Below are 21,934 nucleotides of genomic sequence, written 5' to 3'. Positions count from 1 at the left end.
TCAGTTTGTCTGATTTTTCTCTTTAGGCCGGAGTCACACTACAGCGAGATATGGCCGAGTCTCGCTGGTTAAAACCAAGCTCTGGCACCTGCACTCCGGAGCGGAGCGTGCAGCTCCATGTATTGCTATGCGGCCGCACGCTCCGCTCTGGAGTGCCGGTGCCAGAGCTTGGTTTTAACCAGCGAGACTCGGCCGTATCTCGCTGTAGTGTGACTCCGGCCTAAAAAGAAAAATTTGAGTGAAATGTAAACTGTTCTTTTATTCTATATACTTCTGACAACATGTCTCTGAATTTCCAAGCAATAAATTTGGTATTTTTTTTCTAAAAAAGAAAAATGGTCAAAATTTCAAAAAACAAAAACAAAAAGAAAACAGTGCTTTCAGATCTCAAATAATGCAAAGAAAACAAGATCATAATCATTTAGAAACAACAATACTAATGTTTTAACTCAGGAAGAGCTCAGAAATCAATATTTTGTGGATTAAGGCTGCCGTCACACTAGCAGTATTTGGTCAGTATTTTACATCAGTATTTGTGAGCCAAAACCAGGAGTGGGTGATAAATGCAGAAGTGGTGCATATGTTTCTATTATACTTTTCCTCTAATTGTTCCACTCCTGGTTTTGGCTACACATACTGAGGTAAAATACTGACCAAATACTGATAGTGTGACGGCAGCCTAACTATGATTTTTTATCACAGCTTTCATTGCATGCTTTCCACCAGTCTTTCACACTGCTTCTGGCGCAAAATTGTAAGCAGTTGTTTGATGGCTTGTGACTATCCATCATCCTCTTGATTACATTCCAGAGGTTTTCAATGGGGTTCAAGTCTGGAGATTGGGCTGCCCATGACAGGATTTTGATGTGGTCTCTTAGCTTTTGCCAGAGCTGTATGTATTGGGCTTGCTTTCAAAATCTAGGCAGATTATTATTATTAGAATTATTATTTTTGACGTGGAAAAGCAGCCCATCTCCTGGTGAACAACAAGTCAGTGTGGCACGTTTCCTACTGAGCAATGTGCCAGCACTGCCAGGCATATTGCCAGGCACATTTACCCCTTAGTCAGATACCCATTTGAATAGTTCAATTACTGCTTAATATTAGGCTGGGTTCACCTTATGTATGCCACTAAGTTCAGTGACTCTTTCGGCGCGTCTATACCTGAACCTCCGCAAAACGGGATTCGGGCGTATATGCCGATGGGGCCATTGACTACAATGATTAAGATGTAGTCACAGTGATCTCTGTTCTGTATCATTTTTGGACGTATATGCTTAGCAGAAGTTGAAAGCAAGACATAGTTTATTGTGTTTTGCTGTCCACCTCCAAAAGGCGCATATGACCAAAAATTATGTACCACCCAGCACACTGTAACTCCACTGACTACGTCTGGCTGCCCAATAGACATAGACACATGAGGTAAAAAAATGTTGGTACCCTTCATTTAATGACAGAAAACCCCACAATGGTCACAGAAATAACTTGACTCTGGCAAAAGGAATAATAAATAAAAGAGCTATGAAAATGAACAAATGAAAGTCAGACTGTGACGCTAGTCACTTCTCACAGCCATGCCGCGAGTCAGAGTGGTCAAGAAGTCCAAGGTCAGAAGCCAGGAAGGTATGTCATAAACAGAAGGAAAAGACAAAATTGTAGTCAGGTAATATTCCGATGTCAGTGTACCGGGAGGATAGCGGATCAGAGCTGAAGGGGTTAAACAGGCAGGTAGTCAAAACAAAGTCCAAGGTCAGGCAACAGGTGAAACATATAGAACTCAAGGCACAGAGAGCACAGCACAAACCTCACAAGATGAATGTATATCTGGCATTGTTCTGGGTAACTCAGCTCAATTAAAGGGACACTGTCACCTGAATTTGGAGGGAACAATCTTCAGCCATGGAGGCGGGGTTTTTGGGTGTTTGATTTACCCTTTCCTTACCCGCTGGCTGCATGCTGGCTGCAATATTGGATTGAAGTTCATTCTCTGTCCTCCATGGTACACGCCTGCGCAAGGCAAGATTGCCTTGTGCAGGCATGTACTACGGAGGACAGAGAATGAACTTCAATCCAATATTGCAGCCAGCATGCAGCCAGTGGGTAAGGAAAGGGTGAATCAAACACCCCAAAACCCCGCCTCCATGGCTGAAGATTGTTCCCTCCAAATTCAGGTGACAGTGTCCCTTTAAGAAGAGTGGTCATTAAGTGGAATAATGAACACAAGAGACAGCTGACGCCTCAGTCTCAGATTGGATAGTCGAGCTGTCAATCAACACACTGACAGCTCAGCACACCCCTGTACCAGATTGGATGGCCAAGCTGTCAATCATGGTACTGACAGCTTCAGCACACCCTATACCAGATTAGACAGCTGAGCTGTCAGTAACTGCATCCCAGACACCGTGAGGGAAAACATGATCTGTTGGGGTCCGAGAGGACTGGAGTTTGGGAAATACTGCTTTAACCTAAATGCCACAGTATTGACCACCTATAGGATCTCATACGGACCAATAAAACTTTGGACCCAACTTCACCAATGGCACTTTAAGTTTAATGTTCCTAGACGACAACCAAACTTTATCCCCAATTTTAAAAGAAGGACCCACCGACCGTCTTCTATTGAAATTTCATTTTTGGTGAATCTGAGCAGTCCCAATATTCTTTTGAACCTCCCTCCAGACACCTCTAAATCTCTGCATGGTGACCTCCACCCCAGGGCATTCAGAAATAATCCTAGAAAATTTGCCAAAATGGGGATGAAAGCCATAATTACAGAAGAATGGCGATGTTTCGATGCATTGGTTTACTCAACTGTTAAAAGCAAACTCAGCGAGAGGTAAAAATGAAGACCAGTCCTCCTGTCGCGCTGCCACAAAGCACCATAAATCTGTTCCAAAGATTGGTTTGTCCTCTCAGTCTGACCATTGGTTTCAGGGTGATAAGCAGATGAAAATGACAAGTCAATCCATGTAGACTGACTTTGGCGTGTGCGCAGACTTCACAAGCAGATACAAAATCCTTCATATCCTTACTTGGATGGCCACCAAATAAGTCTAGCGATGGCTTTCCTTGTGGCAGTAACCCCAAGATGACCACTTAAAAAGGAATCATGAAATTCCTGTAACACCCACAATCTTAGGTACACAGGCACAAATAATTTGGACCCTGGGGAAATAGAAGGAGCCAAAGACTGGGCTGTACGAATCTCCACTTCCAGCTCTGAGGTTACTATAGACACCACAATGTCCTGAGGAATAATGTAGGATGGAGGTTCTGGAGGAGAAATGGAAGCTAGACTACAAGATAAGGCATCAGCTTTCACATTCTTAGACCCTAGCCTGACTGTAATAGAAAAATTAAATCAAGAGAGAAACCAGGACCATCTGGCATGTCTAGGAGTTAACCTTTTAGCCGATTCAATGTAAGCTAAATTCTTGTGATCTGTGATCACCGTAACTAGATGAACCACCCTCTCCAAAAAACTCTTGATTCCCAACATCATAATTTCTCTCTGTCGGTGAAAATTTTTTAGAAAGAAAAGCACATGGATGCAGGTTAGTCAGAAAACTAGAAAGCTAGTCAGTTATTAGAAAAAACTTTTTGACAGTTAGGGTGATCAATGAGTGGAACAGGCTGCCATGAGAGGTGTGGTGAGTTCTCAAAGTTCTTCAACCAGAGGCTGGACAGACATCTGTCTGGGATGATTTAGTGAATCCTGCTTCGAGCAGTGGGTTGGACCAGATGACCCAGGAGGTCCCTTCCAAATGTAACATTCTATGATTCTATGAGTTTCGGGCCCCTGTGATAAGACTGCCCACACTCTGATTTCCGAAGAATCCTGTTATGAACTGGTGGTTTAGGAGCAACATGGGACGAGCTCTGAAGGAGGTGGTACCTGAACTGACTGCAGTCCCTAAGCTCAGAAGTAGCTAGAAGTAGCCGTGGGATGCTCCTGTCACTCCCTAGGCACCTCGTCACAGCCTGAGAACTAACTACCCCTAAAGATAGAAACAGGAAAACTATCTTGCCTCAGAGAAAATCCCCAAAGGATAGATAGCCCCCCACAAGTAATGACTGTGAGTGGAGAGGGAAAAGACATACACAGAATGAAACCAGGATGTAGCACAGGAGGCCAGTCTAGCTAGATAGATAGGACAGGATAGAATACTGTGCGGTCAGTATTAAAAACTACAAAAATCCACACAGAGTTTACAAAAATATCCACACCTGACTAAAGGTGTGGAGGGTAAATCTGCTTCCCAGAGCTTCCAGCTTAACTGAATTAATCCATACTGACAAGCTGGACAAAACATAGAAAGCACAGAACGAATAAGTCCACAACCTGTGGACAGAAAAGAGCAAGCAAGGACTTAATTTTGCTGAACTGGTCAGGATATAAGGGAAATCCAAGAGAGATGTGAATCCAACCGGGAACCATTGACAAGTGGCACTGGCTGAAGGGAAGAGCCAGGCATAAATAGCCGAGCAGAAAGACAATCAGTGGAAGCAGCTGCAGACTGCTAAATCCAAGGAGCAGCCATACCACTTAAAACCACCGGAGGGAGCCCAAGAGCGGAATTCACAACAGAATCCACCACTTTTTAAATCTTTCAAAATCCCTGATAGCACCCGGTGACCAAACCTTGAGATTCGCCCCCTTACATGTAAGGTCAGTAAGTGGTTTAGCAATTTGTGAAAACCCCTTGATAAATTTTCTATAATAGTTGGCGAATCCCAGAAAACGCTGCAAAGCCTTAAGATCACGAGGTCGAACCGAATCAATTATGGCCTGCACCTTCCCAGGGTCCATCTTAAACCCTTCTGCTGACAAGATAAACCGCAAGAAAGAGATTTCCTGAGCAGAAAAAAAACACATTTCTCTAATTTAGCAAACAGAGAGTTCTCCCTCAGTCTCTGTAACACCACACGGACATGTTTCTGGTGAGTGTCCAAGTCTGGAGTGAAAATTAGAATGTCATCGAGGTATATTACAAAAAACCTTCCAATGCAATCAGAGAAAATATCATTCATAAAATTTTGAAACACAGCAGGTGCATTAGATAATCCAAAAGGCATGACAAGTTTTTAAAACAGGCTGTCAGACGTTAAAAACACCATTTTCCACTCATCACCCTTCTGGATGTGTATCAAATTGTAAGCTGTTCTAAGATCATGTTTAGAAAACACCCTGGCCCCCAGAAGCTGATTATATACACTATCGTTCAAAAGTTTAGGGTCACTTAGAAATTTCCTTATTTTTGAAAAAAAATTTTTAAGAAACTGAAGACTTCCTACAACGGTGTGTACTATTCCCTTCAGAGGAGAGCACAAACAGGCTCTAACCAGAGTAGAAAGAGAAGTGTGAGGCCCCGCTGCAAAACTGAGCAACAAGACAAGTACATTAGAGTCTGTAGTTTGAGAAATCGACGCCTCACAGCTCCTCAACTGGCAGCTTCATTAAATAGTACACGCAAAACGCCAGTGTCAACGTCTACAGTAAAGAGGCGACTCTGGGATACTGGCCTTCAGGGTAGAGTGGCAAAGAAAAAGACATATCTGAGACTGGCTAATAAAAGGAAAAGATTAATATGGCAAAAGAACACAGACATTGAACAGAGGAAGATTGGAAAAAAGTGTTATGGACAGACGAATCCAATTTTGAGGTGTTTGGATCACAGAGAAGAAGATTTGTGAGACACAGAACAACTGAAAAGATGCTGGAAGAGTGACTGACGCCATTTGTTTGATTTTTTGTTGAAAAACAAATCATAAAAAAGTCAGACTGGAATTTGTCAAATTACATGTTGACAAGACACAAAGCTTCTGGGAGAATGTCCTATGGACAGAGGAGACAAAAATTGAACTTTTTGTCAAGGTACATCAGCTCTATGTTCACAGACTGAAAAATGAAGCATATCAAGAAAAAAAAAACACTGTCCCTACTGTGAAATATGGAGGAGGCTCTGTTATGTTCTGGGGCTGCTTTGCTGCATCTGGCACAGGGTGTCTAGAATCTGTGCAGGGTACAATGAAATCTCAAGATTATCAAAGGATTCTAGAGAGAAATGTGCTCCCTCGTGTCAGAAAGCTCGGTCTCAGTCGCAGGTCATGGGTCTTGCAACAGGATAATGACCCAGAAGACACAGCTAAAAAAAAAAACAAGAATGGCTAAGAGGAAATCACTGGACTATTCTGAAGTGGCCTTCTATGAGCCCTGACCTAAATCCTATTGAGCATCTTTGGAAAGAGCTGAAACATGCCGTCTGGAAAAGGCAACCTTCAAAGCACGAGACAACTGGAGCAGTTTGCTCTTGAGGAGTGGGACAAAACACTTGTCGAGTGGTGTAGAAGTCTCATTGACAGTTACAGGAATTGTTTTGATTGTAGTGATTGCCTCAAAAGGTTGTGCAATAAAATATTAAATTAGGGGTACCATCTTTTCTGTCCAGGCCTATTTCATGAGTTTTATTTTTTTTAATTCTGTGGAATCATGGTTGAAAGCAATGTCTGACTTTCATTTGTTCATTTTCATAGTTTTTTTATTTATTATTACTTTTGTACTTTTGTCAGATTCAAGTTATTTCTGTGACTGTAAGGGGGTGTTCAGGCCGCTGGTTTGAGCCCTGCATTCCTGTGCATGCCTACCTAATGAAACTGGGTATGTTTTGTGTTTGCTGTGTGCCCTGTGTAGTTTGTGATATTTGACAGTTTAATATGATAATGGCTGACACTGTTCTGATATCTGTGTGTTAGGGACAGGAATAGGGACAGTCAGTGGCAGTGGTAGGTCAGCACTGGTAAGGGTTATGGCATTGTAGTTACAGGTTAGTGTTAAGGGGGGCACTGTAGAGTAGGAGATTAGATTATGTTGAGAACTGATTTCAGTCAGAGTAGTGACAGTTGAGAAAGGGGGCGGAGCCAGTGTAGCGGCTGGGAGAGTGCCTTTCTGAGGTAATTTTCAGGTAGTGGGAGGAGCTAAAGCTGTGTGAGGAGAATTGTTCTAGAAGGAGTTGTGTCAGAAAGCTGAACAGAGCAACAGTGTAGAGTTAAGAGAGCGAGGCGGCCTTGAAGAATCAATGGCTAGTCTGTGGTTTACCTCCCGTGACGTCCGGGACTTACGGTCCGAACAGGAATTGTGGAGGAAACCTGAATTTTCACCCAAGATAGGAAAAGTAGACGGGGAGCACTCAGTATCAGCTAGTTGGATGGTTCAGGAAGCTGCGGGCCTGGGAGCCGTGGTGCAGGAAGAAAAGCTGAGGGAGCAGACCAAGGAAAACGCAGGAGATGGATTACTCATGTATTGGGAAAATAGATGGACTGTAACTGTTATGAAGATGCACAAGTTAGGTAAAGTTTTATGGAAAATGAATTGGGACTTTGATAACATTTGTGTGTGTCTGCGACGGATTGGAGCCCTGTATGCTGTGAAGGATTCTGACTCACAGGTGGGTGAACTACTTGACACACACAGCACACCACAAAATGGACATGATATTTCTGTAGCGAAGCGTCAGGGTGTGATGAGGAAGCAGCAGCAATCCCTCGGTATGGCTACCACCCTGGCCCCCGTTACATGACCATTGTGGGTTTTTCTGTCATTAAACAAGGGGTTCCAACTATTTTGACCACGTGTGTACAAAAATGATGCACAACAGAGCACAGTGACTGCATCATTATAGTCAATGGCCCATTTGGGCATATGCACGAAACCCATTTGACGGAGTGTGGTAGATCGAGTCACTCAGCTACTCACAGAGGTAGACATGGGAACGTTTCTTATGCTGATTTATGTAAAACAATGCAAGGTTCAACAAAATAAACATGGCCTTTCTGGCAAATCCAGGAAACAAAAAGATAACATATAGCACAGTCCTTAAAGGTACCGTCACACTCAGCAACGCTGCAGCGATATAGACAACGAGCCGATCGCTGCAGCGTCGCTGTTTAGGTCGCTGTAGAGACGTCAAACACGGCAACACCAGAACGATGCAGGAGCGATCCAGTTCTCGCTGGTTGTTAGCTCCATGTAAAAACATTGCTGGCATCGTTGCTTTTGCTGTCAAACATGACGAATCACGCCGACCTGACGACCAAATAAAGTTCTGGACTTCTAGCTCCGACCAGCCATGTCACAGCAGGATCCTGATCGCTGCTGCGTGTCAAACACAACGAGATCGCTATCCAGGACGCTGCAACGTCACGGATCGCTGTCGTTCTCGTTGGAAAGTTGCTCAGTGTGAAGGTACCTTAAGACTGCAGGAATCCACCTGCTCAAGGTACAATCAACAGAGTCCACACAGTTGCACATAAACACTCTCCTGCTTCCAGCTCCACAGACAGAGAAAAAAAACTCAGTGTCTAGACATTTAACCTGCCAAACGGCACCCTTGGGGTGGAGATTTGGTGAGCAGTTGTCCTACCCATCTCTTGCAACTACTCACAAAAAAACCCAACCCTGTCATGACCGATTAACCCCTCTAAGCACATAACATCCTGGAGAGAAAATTCTGGATTTTCAGATCACGGAAGATGGCAATCTTCATGATACCTATCTCCCCTCACATACATTGCCAGTGACCCTGTCACAGAGCGTTCAGACATATGCCTGAAGGAGCCACTGAATGTAATGGCAAACGCTATGTGAACCCAGCCTTGCAATACATTCTATTCTCATGAACCAAACCAAAAATCTACTTGCCATGAAGGATGTATAAAATCCTCTTTGATATATCAAATATCATATGTACATTGCAGAGACGTCTTATTAATGTCTATAAGACTCTTGTAATGCTTCACTATCGCTTTGGTGGTACTGCAGGGGAACTGAACAATTGCTGTAGGCTTTCCTATAACACCTAGGTTTGCATTTAAAAGTTTGAGCTACCCTTGTCAAAATTACTGTTGTGAACACTTAAGCAAGTGGAAGATGAAATGATCTCTAAAAGGCCTAAAGTTAACATTTCCTTTGTATTTTAGGCAAAAAAAATTGTAATTTTTTTCATTTTATGAATTACTAAAAGGAAAATAAGCAGATACAAAAGTTTGGGCACCCTTGACGTTTGTGTGCACAGATAACTTTGACTAAGGTTTCAGACCTTAATTAGCCTGTTAAGGTTATAGCTTGTTCACTATCATCGTTAGGAAAGGCAAGGTGATGCAAATTTGCCAGCTTTATAAAAACCCAGCCTACTCTAACCTTGTGCCAAAAAACAGCTGCCATGGGTTTTTCTAAACAGCTGCCTAGCACTCAAAGTGAAAATGGTGGAGGCCCACAAAGCACGAGAAGGCTATAAGAAGATAGCAATGCGTTTTCAAGTTGACCCTTCTTCAATTCAAAATGTATTTAAGAAATGGCAGTTAACATGAACCATGGAGGTTAAGATTAGATCTTGAAGACCAAGCAAAATTTCAGTGAGGTGTGACGCTTGTCACTACTTACGGACAGACAGTGAGGCAGAGAAGTCAGATGTTCTGGGGTCAGTACCTAGAAACGTAAAATACCAAGGGGAGAGACAAAAGGCGTAAGTCAGGTGACAAATACCAGGACATAGTGGATATAAACAAAAGGACAAGACAAAGGGATGGTCAGAACACGGTCCAAGGGTCAGCTAGCGGAATGTCAGAACTCAGAACAGAATCAGGCAAAAACTTAGTAGGAATCACAAACTATGTCTGGCAGGAATCAGAGACAAACATCTCAGTTAAATAGTTGGATAATCTCCAGAACAGAGAGGACATGGAGGAAGTCCCACTTCTGCAAGCCCCAGATCAGACAGCAGTGCACAAAGCACCGACAGTATAGCACTAGTGATGAGCGAACATGCTCTGGAGATGTGATACATTGTTCTACTGTTCAGAGACACCTGTACAAATATGGCCTTCATGGAAGAGTCATCAGAAGAAAACCTTTCCTGCATTCTCACCATAAAATTCAGCATCAGAAGTATGCAAAAGAACATCTAAACAAGCCTGATCTATTCTGGTAACAAGTCTTGTCGGCTGATGAAGTTAAAATAGAACTCTTTGGCCACAATGATCAAAGGTATGTTGTGGAGAAAAAAGGGCACAGAATTTCAGGAAAAGAACATCTCGCCAACCATTAAGCATGGGGTGGATCGATCAGGCTCTGGGGTTGTGTTGCAGCCAATGGCGCGGGAAACATTACACGGGTAGAGGAAAGAATGGATTCAATGAAATTTCAACAAATTCTTGATACAAACATAACACCAACTGTAAAAAAGCTGATGTCGAAAAGAGGATGGCTTCTAGAAATGGATGATGAGCCTAAACACAAGTCAAAATCCACAATAGATTATGTGAATGGCCCTCACTTTCCCCTGATCTGAACATCACTGAAAATCTGTAGCTAGACCTCAAATTACAACTCAGGAATCTCACAGAATTGGAAAAATTTTCCACAGAAGAATGGATAAAAATTGAAAGACTCTTGGATGACTGCAAAAAGTGTTTACAAGCTGTGATACTTTCAAAAGGGGCGTGCTACTAGGTACTAACCATGCAGGGTTCCTAAACATTTGCATAAGCCCATTTTCCTTTTTGTAATTTTTAAAATGTAAAAGATGAAAATATATATATATATATTTTGCCTAAAATACAAAGGAAATGTCATCTTTAACTTTAGGCCTTTTGGAGATCATTTCATCTTGAACTTGCTTAAGTGTTCACAATAACAGTAATTTTGACAAGTGGCGCCCAAACTTTAACATGCCACTGCAGAGTAATTCACTATCTCCATCTGTATGCAGTTCTTTGTTTGATCGCCTGTCTTTATATTTAATTTATCCTACTACATCCTACAGTAACATGGTCGAACTAGACATTTTTTTTAACCATTACTATTGGTAAATGTATAGCAGAACTCCACCTTATAGGAAAACACAAGAACCTTTAGGCTATGTGCACACAGTGCATTTTCGTGGCCTTTTTGTCTGCTTGGAAATGTGCCAAAATGCTATGGAAACCTTATGTCAGTTAATTCAATGAGAATCCTGAAGTGTTGGGAACATGATCAGTAATTTTCCTTAGCTATTTGCAGTGCCTTTTTTTCTGCAGCATGACCAATTCTTTTTGCTGATTTTTAGCGTTTTCCATCCATTGACTTTAATTGAGTCAGTTAAATCTGCATAAAAAACGCTGGTATAAAAATGTTTGTGAATTTGCTGAGTTTTTGTTCGCATTTTTACAGGCTTCCTATGGTGTTTTCTGTGTGACAGCATCTGTGTGACAGCATGGGAAACACCGGCGCAGCATTAATGATCAGCAGTAACATTACCATTGGTCAGAGAGCTGCGGGATCATGCTGTCATATGTCAGCGTGACCCCGCACAGATACTGTGACCCCACAGAGATACTCGGACCCTGGTAAAATGCTTACTGCAGGTCAGCAGGCGTGGGCTGATGAGAGTCTACTCCTCCCATCAGCCTATGTCTGCTGTCCCTGATAACAGTAATAGCAGCAGCCACTGATGGGAGAAGTAGTATCTCGGCAGCTGTCGCCTGTGCTCAAACTTATAAAAAAAAAGACACAACATGTAAAATAATTAAATACATATTCAAATAAAAATAAGAAATACACTATATTCACCTAACGCCCAATCCCTGATGCCCATGTCTTCTGGAAACAATAAAAAAAAAAAACACCATAAACTCTCATGTCCGCCATAGTCCACGTAATCCAGAGTGTCCCACGGTGATCTCTCTTGTAGAACAGTCACATCAGGAGATGTTATAGAAACAACACCGTATGCACTACCCGAAGAGGTGCCCAAGTAGGGTCCAACACCATATATCAAGAGAAAGTAAACTTAGGCACTCAACTCTGCAGAATTTTATGATTTAATGTAGTCATTATATTTCGGCCACAATAGACGGCCGTCTTCAGTAACAATGTGCTGGGTTAGAGATATGCGTGAATGACCGCATGTAAAAGTGTCCCACATCAGCACTGTAGCAGAGTGAATCTGCAGGGAAGCGAAATGTCCAAAGACCGGGTAACCGGTAATGCATGGGAGCCCAGGTGAACGGCGTGCCGATGTGGTAGTCAGAGACGCAGTATCCACGTCCACGTGTTACTGAAGAAGGCCGTCTATTGTGGCCGAAACGTTTAATTTGATGTCTACATTAAATCATAAAATTCCGCAAAGTTGAGTGCCTAAGTTTATTTTCTCTTGACATCAGGAGATGTGACTGCTCTAACTGGCCACCGGCGATACACTGACAGGAGCAACATCACTCCTGCAGTGTATAGCAATTAGCTGCTGCGAGAGAGGTCACATGAGTTCAGCCAGCTGATGATCCCTGGTGATCTCCCTTACGGCACCACCACTGTGTGAGAACTTTCTCATGCATTGGTGGAGCCATAAGGGAGATTGTTGTGAATTCTGTTGTCGGGCTCCCTCCTGTGGTCATGAATGGTACTTCGGCTGGTTCTGTCCATGGACTTTCTCCGGTGGCTGTGGGTGTTTCTGAGTTTCCTTCCACAGGTGACGAGGTTAATTCGTTAGCTGGCTGCTCTATTTAACTCCACTTAGATCTTTGCTCCATGCCACCTGTCAATGTTCCAGTATTGGTCTAGTTCACTCCTGGATCGTTCTTGTGACCTGTCTTCCCAGCAGAAGCTAAGTGACTGCTTGTTTTTCTCTGGTTTGCTATTTTTCTGTCCAGCTTGCTATTTTTATTGTTGTCTTGCTTGCTGGAAGCTCTGGGACGCAGAGGGAGCGCCTCCGCACCATGAGTCGGTGCGGAGGGTCTTTTTGCGCCCTCTGCGTGGTCTTTTTGTAGGTTTTTGTGCTGACCGCAAAGCTACCTTTCCTATCCTCAGTCTGTTCAGTAAGTCGGGCCTCACTTTGCTTAATCTATTTCATCTCTGTGTTTGTATTTTCATCTTTACTCACAGTCATTATATGTGGGGGGCTGCCTTTTCCTTTGGGGAATTTCTCTGAGGCAAGGTAGGCTTTATTTTTCTATCTTTAGGGCTAGCTAGTTCCTTAGGCTGTCCCGAGTTGCATAGGGAGCGTTAGGAGCAATCCACGGCTATTTCTAGTGTGGTTGATAGGATTAGGGATTGCGGTCAGCAGAGTTCCCACGTCCCAGAGCTCGTCCTATATTATCAGTAACTATCAGGTCATTCCGTGTGCTCTTAACCACCAGGTCCATTATTGTCCTGACCACCAGGTCATAACAGGAGATCACTTTAGCTGATCAATAGAGGATCTCCGGTAAACTTTCTCCCCGCAGCTCAGTGTTATACACTGCGGGAGCGATTACTTCCTGTGTCAGTATGTAGCCGGCTGTTCTTGAGAGTACTCACATCAGTGACTGCTCTCAAAATCATCAGGATTGTTGTGGGACATTATGAATTATCTTCTCTGCGGACAGGTGAGGAATATTGTGGTTTATTATATTATTTTTGTTACACGAGACGTTTGCTTCAGTAGATTAGGCGTTTGGCGAGTATGGTTTCATTTAGACTCAATAAAGGAATCTGTGTAATTATTTCAAATAAAGGACTTAATTCTGGGTGTATGTTTTTTATAATATCACTATGGGGTTAGTAATGGGGGTGTCTTATAGAATCCTCTCCATTACTAACCTGTGGGCTTAATGTCACCTGACAATACAAAGGTGACATCAACCCCCCCAACCATTAACCCACTTGCCACCGCTACAGGGCAAGTGGGAAGAGGGAGGCTAAGCACCATATTTGGCGCATCTTATAGATACGCCTTTTCTGGGGTGGCTGAGAGCTAATGTTTTTAGTCTGGGAGGGGACCAATATATATGGCCCCTTACTAGGCTATTAATATCAGCCTGCAACTGTCTGCCTGGTTACATTTTATAGGGGACCATATGTCAATTTTTTTCTGTGGAGTCCCCATGTAAACTAGCCAGTAAAGGCTAAGCAAACAGCTGTAAGCTGATATTAGCAGCCTGGGAACCTTTATGGCTATTGGCTCCATCCCAGAATATTAACCCCTTCCCGACCTTTGACGCCACGTAGGCGTCATGAAAGTCGGTGCCAATCCGACCTGTGACGCCTGTTGTGAATTCTGTGGCTGAGTTCACTTCTGTGGTCACAAGTGGTATTGCAGTCTCTGGGCTTCCTCCCTCAGGTGTTTTGGTGAGCTCGTTGGCTGCCTTGCTATTTAGCTCCACCTGAGTCTGTCTTCCTTGCTCCTTGTCAATGTTCCAGTGTTGGATCTGAGCTACTGCATCTTTCCTTGGGCCTGCTGCTCTGCTAGATAAGTGCTTCTAGTTTGTTTTCTGTTTTTTCTGTCCAGCTTGTTATTATCTTTTGCTGGAAGCTCTGAGAAGCAAAGGGGTGCACCGCCGTGCTGTTAGTTCGGCACGGTGGGTCTTTTTGCCCCTTTGTGTGGTTTTCGTTTTAGGGTTTTTTGTAGACTGCATAGTTCTCTTTGCTATCCTCGCTCTGTCTAGAATATCGGGCCTCACTTTGCTGAATCTATTTCATTCCTACGTTTGTCTTTTCATCTTGCTAACAGTCATTATATGTGGGGGCTGCCTATTCCTTTGGGGTATTTCTCTGAGGTAAGTCAGGCTTGTATTTCTATCTTCAGGCTAGTCAGCTCCTCAGGCAGTGCCGAGTTGCATAGGTAGTTGATAGGCGCAATCCACTGCTGCTTCCAGTTGTGTGAGGATAGATCAGGTACTGCAGTCTACAGAGATTCCACGTCTCAGAGCTCGTCCTATTGTTTTGGGTTATTGCCAGATCTCTGTATGTGCGCTGATTACTGCACGCTGTGTTGCCTGATTGCCAGCCATAACAGTACAAGGAGCCTTTCAATGATTTCCAATAGAGGGAAAAAAGAAATCCTGACATCATTTTTTTTTCTTAGCTCTGTCTTCAGTCTTTTTTTTCCCCTAGACATTAGAGTGCTTCAGGACACAGCTGTGGACATGGATATTCAGGCTCTGTGCTCCTCAATGGATAATCTCGTTGTAAATGTACAAAAGATTCAAGATACTATTGATCAGAAATCGATGCTAGAACCAAGAATTCCGATTCCTGATTTGTTTTTTGGTGACAGAACTAAGTTCCTGAGCTTCAGAAATAATTGTAAGCTATTTTTGGCCTTGAAACCTCATTCTTCTGGTAATCCTATTCAACAGGTTTTGATTATTATTTCTTTTTTGCGCGGCGACCCACAGGACTGGGCGTTTTCTCTTGCACCAGGAGATTCTGCATTGAGTAATGTTGATGCATTTTTCCAGGCGCTGGGATTGCTTTACGATGAGCCTAATTCAGTGGATCAAGCTGAGAAAAATCTGCTGGCTTTATGCCAGGGTCAGGATGATGTAGAAGTATATTGTCAGAAATTTAGAAAATGGTCAGTACTCACTCTGTGGAATGAATCTGCACTAGCGGCTTTGTTCAGAAAGGGTCTCTCTGAAGCTCTTAAGGATGTAATGGTGGGATTTCCTATGCCTGCTGGTTTGAATGAGTCTATGTCCTTGGCCATTCAGATCGGTCGTCGCTTGCGCGAGCGTAAATCTGTGCACCATCTGGCGGTATTGTCTGAGAGTAAGCCTGAGCCTATGCAGTGCGACAGGACTATGACTAAAGTAGAACGGCACGAACACAGACGTCTGAACAGACTGTGTTTCTATTGTGGTGATTCTACTCATGCTATTTCTAATTGTCCTAAACGCACTAGGCGGTTCGATAGCTCTGCCGTTATTGGTACTGTACAGTCCAAATTCCTTTTGTCCATTACCTTAATGTGCTCTTTGTCATCATATTCTGTCATGGCGTTTGTGGATTCAGGCGCTGCCCTGAATCTGATGGATTTGGATTATGCTAAACGTTGTGGATTTTTCTTGGAGCCTTTGCGGTGTCCTATTCCGTTGAGAGGAATTGATGCTACACCTCTGGCCAAGAATAAGCCTCAGTACTGGGCCCAGCTGACCATGTGCATGGCTCCTGCACATCAGGAAGTTATTCGCTTTTTGGTACTGCATAATTTGCATGATGTGGTCGTGTTGGGGTTGCCATGGCTACAAACCCATAATCCAGTATTGGATTGGAACTCTATGTCGGTAACCAGCTGGGGTTGTCAGGGAGTACATGGTGATGTTCCATTTTTGTCTATTTCGTCATCCATTCCTTCTGACATCCCAGAGTTCTTGTCGGACTTTCAGGATGTATTTGAAGAGTCCAAGTCTGATGCCCTTCCTCCGCATAGGAATTGTGATTGTGCTATCGATTTGATTCCTGGTAGTAAATTCCCTAAGGGTCGTTTATTTAATTTGTCCGTACCTGAACACACCGCTATGCGCAGTTATGTGAAGCAAGTCAGAATGGTTTTCCAGGTACTGCGTGCTAATTCCTTGTTCGTGAAGGGATCAAAGTGTCTCTTCGGTGTGCAGAAAGTTTCATTTTTGGGGTTCATCTTTTCCCCTTCTACTATCGAGATGGATCCGGTTAAGGTTCAGGCCATCCAGGATTGGACTCAGCCGACATCTCTAAAAAGTTTGCAGAAATTCCTGGGCTTTGCTAATTTTTATCGTCGCTTCATCTGTAATTTTTCTAGCATTGCCAGACCATTGACCGATTTGACCAAGAAGGGTGCTGATTTGGTTAATTGGTCTTCTGCTGCCGTGGAAGCTTTTCAGGAGTTGAAGCGTCGTTTTTGCTGTGCCCCTGTGTTGTGTCAACCTGATGTTTCTCTTCCGTTCCAGGTCGAGGTTGATGCTTCTGAGATTGGTGCAGGGGCGGTTTTGTCACAGAGAGGTTCTGGTTGCTCAGTGTTCAAACCATGTGCTTTCTTTTCCAGGAAATTTTCTGCTGCTGAGCGTAATTATGATGTGGGCAACCGAGAGTTGCTGGCCATGAAGTGGGCATTCGAGGAGTGGCGTCATTGGCTTGAGGGTGCTAAGCATCTCGTGGTGGTTTTGACTGATCATAAGAACCTTACTTATCTTGAGTCTGCCAAGCGCTTGAATCCTAGACAGGCCCGTTGGTCGTTATTTTTTGCTCGTTTTGATTTTGTGATTTCATACCTTCCGGGCTCTAAAAATGTGAAGGCGGATGCTCTGTCTAGGAGTTTTGTGCCCGACTCTCCGGGGTTATCTGAGCCGGCGAGTATCCTCAAGGAAGGAGTCATTGTGTCTGCCATCTCCCCTGATTTGCGGAGAGTGTTGCAGAAATTTCAGGCTAATAAACCTGATCGTTGTCCGGCCGAGAAACTGTTCGTCCCTGATAGGTGGACTAGTAAAGTTATCTCTGAACTTCATTGTTCGGTGCTGGCCGGTCATCCAGGAATCTTTGGTACCAGGGAGTTGGTTGCTAGATCCTTCTGGTGGCCATCTCTGTCACGGGATGTGCGTGCTTTTGTGCAGTCCTGTGGAATTTGTGCTAGGGCTAAGCCCTGCTGTTCACGTGCCAGTGGGTTGCTTTTGCCCTTGCCGGTCCCGAAGAGGCCTTGGACACATATTTCGATGGATTTCATTTCTGACCTTCCCGTTTCTCAAAAGATGTCTGTCATTTGGGTGGTCTGTGATCGCTTTTCTAAAATGGTCCATCTGGTGCCCTTGGTTAAATTGCCTTCCTCCTCTGATTTGGTGCCTTTGTTCTTCCAGCATGTGGTTCGTTTACATGGCATTCCTGAGAATATTGTTTCTGACAGAGGTTCCCAGTTTGTCTCGAGGTTCTGGAGAGCCTTTTGTGGTAGGATGGGCATTGACCTATCTTTTTCCTCGGCCTTCCATCCTCAGACTAATGGCCAGACCGAACGAACCAATCAGACCTTGGAAACATATCTGAGATGTTTTGTTTCCGCTGACCAGGATGATTGGGTGTCATTTTTGCCGTTGGCTGAGTTCGCCCTTAATAATCGGGCCAGCTCGGCTACCTTGGTCTCTCCATTTTTCTGCAATTCTGGGTTCCATCCTCGTTTCTCTTCAGGACAGGTTGAGTCTTCGGACTGTCCTGGTGTGGATTATGTGGTGGACAGGTTGCAGCAGATCTGGACTCAGGTAGTGGACAATTTGACCTTGTCCCAGGAGAAGGCTCAGCTTTTCGCTAGTCGCAGACGCCGTGTGGGACCCCGACTTCGTGTTGGGGATCTGGTTTGGTTATCTTCTCGTCATATACCTATGAAGGTTTCCTCTCCTAAATTTAAACCTCGTTTTATTGGTCCGTATAGGATTTCTGAGATTCTCAATCCGGTGTCTTTTCGTCTGACCCTCCCAGACTCCTTTTCCATACATAATGTATTCCATAGGTCGTTGTTGAGGAGATACGTGGCACCTATGGTTCCATCTGTGGAGCCTCCTGCCCCTGTTTTGGTGGAGGGGGAATTGGAGTATATTGTGGAGAAGATTTTGGATTCTCGTGTCTCTAGACGGAAACTCCAGTATCTGGTCAAATGGAAGGGTTATGCTCAGGAAGATAATTCCTGGGTTTTTGCCTCTGATGTCCATGCCCCAGATCTTGTTCGTGCCTTTCATGTGGCTCATCCTGGTCGGCCTGGGGGTTCTGGTGAGGGTTCGGTGACCCCTCCTCAAGGGGGGGGGTACTGTTGTGAATTCTGTGGCTGAGTTCACTTCTGTGGTCACAAGTGGTATTGCAGTCTCTGGGCTTCCTCCCTCAGGTGTTTTGGTGAGCTCGTTGGCTGCCTTGCTATTTAGCTCCACCTGAGTCTGTCTTCCTTGCTCCTTGTCAATGTTCCAGTGTTGGATCTGAGCTACTGCATCTTTCCTTGGGCCTGCTGCTCTGCTAGATAAGTGCTTCTAGTTTGTTTTCTGTTTTTTCTGTCCAGCTTGTTATTATCTTTTGCTGGAAGCTCTGAGAAGCAAAGGGGTGCACCGCCGTGCTGTTAGTTCGGCACGGTGGGTCTTTTTGCCCCTTTGTGTGGTTTTCGTTTTAGGGTTTTTTGTAGACTGCATAGTTCTCTTTGCTATCCTCGCTCTGTCTAGAATATCGGGCCTCACTTTGCTGAATCTATTTCATTCCTACGTTTGTCTTTTCATCTTGCTAACAGTCATTATATGTGGGGGCTGCCTATTCCTTTGGGGTATTTCTCTGAGGTAAGTCAGGCTTGTATTTCTATCTTCAGGCTAGTCAGCTCCTCAGGCAGTGCCGAGTTGCATAGGTAGTTGATAGGCGCAATCCACTGCTGCTTCCAGTTGTGTGAGGATAGATCAGGTACTGCAGTCTACAGAGATTCCACGTCTCAGAGCTCGTCCTATTGTTTTGGGTTATTGCCAGATCTCTGTATGTGCGCTGATTACTGCACGCTGTGTTGCCTGATTGCCAGCCATAACAGACGCCTATGTGGCGTCATGGAAAGATCGCGTCCCTGCAGATCGGGTGAAAGGGTTAACTCCCATTTCACCCGATCTGCAGGGACAGGGGGAGTGGTAGTTTAGCCCAGGGGGGGTGGCTTCACCCCCCCGTGGCTACGATCGCTCTGATTGGCTGTTGAAAGTGAAACTGCCAATCAGAGCGATTTGTAATATTTCACCTATTATAACTGGTGAAATATTACAATCCAGCCATGGCCGATGCTGCAATATCATCGGCCATGGCTGGAAACACTAATGTGCCCCCACCCCACCCCACCGATCGCCGCCCCAGCCCTCCGATCTGTCCGGTACACTGCTCCGGCTCCCCTCCGTCCTGTGCTCCGCTCCCCCCGTGCTCTTGTCCGCTCCCCCCGTGCTCCAATCACCCTCCCCGTGCTCCAATCACCCCCCTGCACTCCGATCCACCCCCTCCGTGCTCCGATACACCCCCCGTGCTCCGTTCCACCCCCCCCGTGCTCCGTTCCACCCCTCCTGCGCTCCGATTCACCCCCCCATGCTCCGATCCCCCCCCCCGTGCTCCCCCCCACCCCATCATACTTACCGATCCTGCCGGGGTCCGTCCATCTTCTCCCCGGGCGCCGCTATCTTCCAAAATGGCGGGCGCATGCGCAGTGCGCCCGCCGAATCTGCCGGCCGGCAGATTCGTTCCAAAGTGCATTTTGATCACTGAGATAGATTATATCTCAGTGATCAAAATAAAAAAAATAATAAATGACCCCCCCCCTTTGTCACCCCCATAGGTAGGGACAATAAAAAAATAAAGAATTTTTTTTCCCCACTAATGTTAGAATAGGGTTAGGGCTAGGGTTAGGGCTAGGGTTAGGGTTAGGGCTAGGGTTAGGGTTAGGGGTAGGGTTAGGGCTAGGGTTAGGGCTAGGGTTAGGGGTAGGGTTAGGGGTAGGGTAGGGTTAGGGCTAGGGTTAGGGTTAAGGCTAGGGTTAGGGCTAGGGTTAGGGTTAGGGCTAGGGTTAGGGCTAGGGTTAGGGTTTCGGTATGTGCACACGTATTCTGGTCCTCTGCGGATTTTTCCGCTGCGGATTTGATAAATCCGCAGTGCTAAACCGCTGCGGATTTATGGCGGATTTACCGCGTTTTTTCTGCGCATTTCACTGCGGTTTTACAACTGCGATTTTCTATTTGAGCAGTTGTAAAACCGCTGCGGAATCTGCACAAAGAAGTGACATGCTGCGGAATGTAAACCGCTGCGTTTCCGTGCAGTTTTTCCGCAGCATGTGTACAGCGATTTTTGTTTCCCATATGTTTACATTGAACTGTAAACTCATGGGAAACTGCAGCGGATCCGCAGCGTTTTCCGCAGCGTGTGCACATACCTTTAGAATTAGGCTATGTGCACGCGGTGCGGATTTGGCTGCGGATCCGCAGCGGATTGGCCGCTGTGGATTCGCAGCAGTGTTCCATCAGGTTTACAGTACCATGGAAAACCAAATCCGCTGTGCCCATGGTGCGGAAAATACCGCGCGGAAACGCTGCGTTGTATTTTCCGCAGCATGTCAATTCTTTGTGCGGATTCCGCAGCGTTTTACACCTGTTCCTCAATAGGAATCCGCAGGTGAAATCCGCACAAAATACACTGGAAATCCGCGGAAAATCCGCAGGTAAAACGCAGTGCCTTTTACCCGCGGATTTTTCAAAAATGATGCTGAAAAATCTCACACGAATCCGCAACGCGGGCACATAGCCTTAGGGTTAGGGTTGGAATTAGGGTTGTGGTTAGGGTTGTGATTAGGGTTATGGCTACAGTTGGGATTAGGGTTAGGGGTGTGGGGGGGTTAGTGTTGGAGGTAGAATTGAGGGGTTACCACTGTTTAGGCACATCAGGGGTCTCCAAACGCAACATGGCGCCACCATTGATTCCAGCCAATCTCGTATTCAAAAAGTCAAATGGTGCTCCCTCAATTCCGAGCCCTGACGTGTGCCCAAACAGTGGTTTACCCCCACATATGGGGTACCAGCATACTCAGGATAAACTGCGCAACAATTACTGGGGTCCAATTTCTCCTGTTACCCTTGTGAAAATAAAAAAATGCTTGCTAAAACATCATTTTTGAGGAAAGAAAAATGATTTTTTATTTTCACGGCTCTGCGTTGTAAACGTCTGTGAAGCACGTGGGGGTTCAAAGTGCTCACCACATATCTAGATAAGTTCCTTGGGGGGTCTAGTTTCTAAAATGGGGTCACTTGTGGGGGGTTTCTACTGTTTAGGCACACCAGGGGCTCTGCAAACGCAACGTGACGCCCGCAGACCATTCCATCAAAGTCTGCATTTCAAAAGTCACTACTTCCCTTCTGAGCCCCGACGTGTGCCCAAACAGTGGTTTACCCCCACACATGGGGTATCAGCGTACTCAAGAGAAACTGAACAACAACTTTTGGGATCCAATTTCTCCTATAACCCTTGGGAAAATAAAAAATTCTGGGCTAAATAATTATTTTTGAGGAAAGAAAACGTATTTATTATTTTCACGGCTCTGCGTTGTAAACGTCTGTGAAGCACGTGGGGGTTCAAAGTGCTCACCACATATCTAGATAAGTTCCTTGGGGGGTCTAGTTTCTAAAATGGGGTCAC

General features: G+C 44.9%; 1 protein-coding gene across 4 annotated transcripts in view; it reads right to left on the bottom strand.

Moving 5' to 3' along the window:
- The window catches only part of CERS1 (ceramide synthase 1), a 120,052-nt gene that overhangs the window by 20,911 nt on the left and 77,207 nt on the right, over positions 1 to 21,934 (bottom strand). For 2 of the 4 annotated variants that reach the window (XM_069767721.1, XM_069767723.1), the window contains one exon: positions 9,440 to 9,484. The exons of the other annotated variants lie outside the window; for them this stretch is intronic. In XM_069767721.1, coding sequence (XP_069623822.1) covers positions 9,440 to 9,484 — 45 coding nt within the window. The remainder of the gene's footprint in view (positions 1 to 9,439; positions 9,485 to 21,934) is intronic. 4 annotated transcript variants of the gene reach the window in all.

Source organism: Ranitomeya imitator, chromosome 1, assembly GCF_032444005.1.
Source record: "Ranitomeya imitator isolate aRanImi1 chromosome 1, aRanImi1.pri, whole genome shotgun sequence".
Classification (NCBI taxonomy): Eukaryota; Metazoa; Chordata; class Amphibia; order Anura; family Dendrobatidae; genus Ranitomeya; species Ranitomeya imitator.
The sequence above is the reverse complement of the archived record's forward strand: the minus strand, read 5'-3'. Positions and strand labels throughout refer to the sequence as shown.